This window comes from Otolemur garnettii, unplaced genomic scaffold, assembly GCF_000181295.1.
Source record: "Otolemur garnettii isolate 467f Iridium unplaced genomic scaffold, OtoGar3 scaffold00087, whole genome shotgun sequence".
Taxonomy (NCBI): domain Eukaryota; kingdom Metazoa; phylum Chordata; class Mammalia; order Primates; family Galagidae; genus Otolemur; species Otolemur garnettii.
In genome coordinates, this window is record NW_003852482.1 from 8,218,990 (window position 1) to 8,222,257 (window position 3,268).

General features: G+C 52.8%; 1 protein-coding gene across 1 annotated transcript in view; it reads right to left on the bottom strand.

Annotated features, from left to right (window-relative positions):
• Positions 1–3,268, bottom strand: part of NUP188 (nucleoporin 188) — a gene marked incomplete at its 5' end in the record, with an annotated part of 58,543 nt that overhangs the window by 2,626 nt on the left and 52,649 nt on the right. Inside the window, 4 exons of the mRNA XM_023516099.1 lie at positions 889–1,026; positions 1,343–1,501; positions 2,340–2,432; positions 2,616–2,819. Coding sequence (XP_023371867.1) covers positions 889–1,026; positions 1,343–1,501; positions 2,340–2,432; positions 2,616–2,819 — 594 coding nt within the window. The remainder of the gene's footprint in view (positions 1–888; positions 1,027–1,342; positions 1,502–2,339; positions 2,433–2,615; positions 2,820–3,268) is intronic.

Here is a 3,268-nt window from a genome sequence, read left to right on the forward strand (position 1 = left end):
GGCTATTTTTTGGTTGCAGCCATCATTGTTGTTTGGCGGGCCCAGGCTGGATTCAAACCCGCCACCTTAGGTGTATGTGGCTAGTGCCTTAGCCACTTGAGCCACAGGCATCGAGCCTTTTTTTTTTTTTTTTAAAAGATGGGTTTCACTCTTGTGTAGGCTGGTCTCAAAACTGTGAGCTCAGGCAATCCACCTGCCTCAGCTCCCCAGAGTGCTGGGATTACAGGTGTGAGCCACCACACCCAGCCCAGCCTAACTTCTTTTATTTTATTATTATCCCCCCATCCCAAAACAGAGTCTTACTATGTCGCCCTCAGTAGAGGCTGTGGCATCATAGCTCACAGCAACCTCCAACTCTTGGGCTCAAGAGAGCCGCTTGCCTCAGATTATTTTTTTATTTTTGAGACAGAGCCTCAAGCTGTCACCCTGGGTAGAATGCTGTGGCATCACAGCTCACAGCAACCTCAAACTCCTGGGCTTAAGTGATTCTTTTGCCTCAGCCTCCCAAGTAGCTGGGACTACAGACGTCTGCCATAACGCCTGGCTATTTTTTGGTTGTAGTTGTCATTGTTGTTTGGCAGGCCCAGGCTGGATTCAAACCTGCCAGCTCCAGTGTATACGGCTGGTGCCCTAGCTGCTAAGCTATAGCGCTGAGCCTCAACTCAACTTCTTAAACTATATGGCTGCCCTCCATAGTAGAGAAAAGTATTTAGTCAGAGTAAGCAACACGAAACCAAACCCTGTGTTCCCTAAGCAAAAGGCTCACGTTCAAAAGTAGCTTGCAATTCACTAGAGGTACCCTAGCGAGTGCCCATAGCCTCCCTGTCCCCAAGTACTTCCCTACTAGACCCTCTAAGACTCGGTATCTGAAGTATCTGAAGCTCCCACCTGGACATCACGCATGAGCTGAGGCAGATGGAAGCGCCACTCCTTCATGAAGTTGGAGAGCTGCAGAATGAAGCCCACAGTGTGGTCTGCCTCCTCCAGGCAGGCCAGACTCTGCACTGTCCTCACTGCATTGAGGCACTGGGAAGACAGGGAACCGTAGGGAAGGATGAGGATGGCCCACGGACCTAACATACCCATGCCCACCTTCCTGTGGAGAAGAAAGGTCCTGGGCCCACAATCACTAAGATGGCAGCACAACAGGTGGCTTAGTGGGACAACCAAGTTTCTGTCTGAGCTGACCTAAGACTTCCTGTTAGCCAGCGAGCCAGAGTGCACCTCAGAAACAAGGGCATCAACATGCCTCCACTGCATGGCATACCCACCTGCCCTCTGAATGGCTTAGACCCCTTTTTACCCCAAAGCCCCCACTTTTGTGATGCTTGCAGGCCCTCACCTGTAGGGTCCGCTCCTGGTGTACACCCACAAAGTCTAGGGCCTCAGTCAGGAAGTTGTACCGCAGAGTTTTGAGCAGCTGCTCCATCAAGGACATAGATAGGCGGTAGACACCTGGCCAAGAGGGGGCATCCATGGACTTCCGAGAGGCACTAGGTGTCTAAAGACAAACAACAGATGAGCTCAAGACACAGAGCCATAGAAACCCAATCAATAGGAAAGGGCCTCCCTGCAGCACAGCAGCTAAGGCAACTGGCTACTGGGAGGAGAAAATCTACTAGAGTAGGCACAGCCTACAGCTGGCAATCAGTGAGATCAGAAAGGGGCGAAGGCCAACAGATGCAAGGAAAGAGCACGAGGCAGAAATTCAAGATCCTGGGTTCCAGACTCAGGTCTGCCGCTAACTAGCTGTGTGAACCTGGACATATCACTGCCCTCCTCTGGCCTTTACATGCTTCCTCTACAGGTTGGCTGGGCTAGATGACCAAATACTTAACAATTCTCACCAGAGTGAGAGGTTCAGGTTAATCTTTCAGGATTAGGAGATATCTGTTAAATTAGAAGCAAGGTACACAGAGGGCAGGGTTCTGAGACTCTGTCAAGCCTTGATACCACCACTTCCCTTATCCCAGCCCCATGGGACAGTGTGGTATCACAATGACACCCTGCCTTTCAGATGGAAAGAGAGGACAGTTGCCCTTGCTACAGGCCCAATCTCAGGATGTGTTCTCAGTATGGATTGGTTCTCCTTACAGCCATAGCAGGAAGAATCCATCCCATCTGCCAAAGGTGGTGCATAGATAGTAGGTGGCACCTTTTAGTGACAAGTTTCTCTTGCTAGAGATGAGGCTAGGGGTGAGGGAGGTTCCTAACCATCAGTACATTAAGCAAGCCATGAAGAGGAGGAGCAACCTCCAGGGCAAGGTCAGAAGGGCCCTGAAGGGCACTAAGGGTTGGCTAGGTTTGGCAGGGCTTCCTGGCAAACTCCTAGCACTCACCTGTACCGAGCCGTTGGTGCTGAGCTGATACACGCTCAGGAGGGGCAAACAAATGCTCTGGGTGATGCCAGCTCCAGCCACTGCCGTGGCTCCCTGGGAGGAAAGGACATGAAATGAAACAGAGCCTGTTCCTGCCCCACCACAACTAGAGCCTAACCCTGCAGCCCCCTGCCTAGGACAGACAGGGTTCTTGGGCCTGGCCATGGCTTCTGGGAGTCTTGGAGTCCACACAGCACAAGCAGGAGGCCCTCTCCCCCTGCCTTGCTGGCCTCCTACCTGCTGGGTGCGAGCCAGAGTGAGGAGCAAGTGCAGAGAAGCCTCAGTGAAGTGCAGGTTCTGCTTCATGCGAAGGCTCACCTCCAGGGTGGTGAGCAGGGTGGGCAGGATGGGGAGCCTGCGGGTCACCTGCAGCCATGAGTCACCATCCTCATCCACCTCACACAGCTCCTTGGCCAGGTGCAAGCCCAGGACACACACCTGCTGGAGTCCAGGGGAAGGAAGAGGAGGATGACAGCTAGCCACAAGTCTGGATGCCCAAGACCTGGTTGGCCATACACCTCCATGTGACCTTGACTGGGACGAACTGCCCTCTCTTCCCAACCTGCTCCTCTCTTAGATCTAGCTCTCAGGAATGACTCTAACTACCTTAACACACAGCCCCCTACCTCTGCCTCCTCCCTCCTCCTTCGCCCACATGGTTCGCCACCCTTGTCAGTGCCAACTCCTGTCCTCAATCTGGATGTTTCACCCATTTCTACCACTGGGAGTCTGAGGGACCTGATCACCTCTTGCTGTACTCCTCAGCTGCGTCCTAAATGGTCTTTCTTCAGCCTCTCTCTTTTGCCTGCCTCTACCAATCCATGCCATGTCCAAAAAGGCAGAGTCTCCAAGTCACTAATTAGGCTTGGAGACTGTCTCTCCTTGCACGT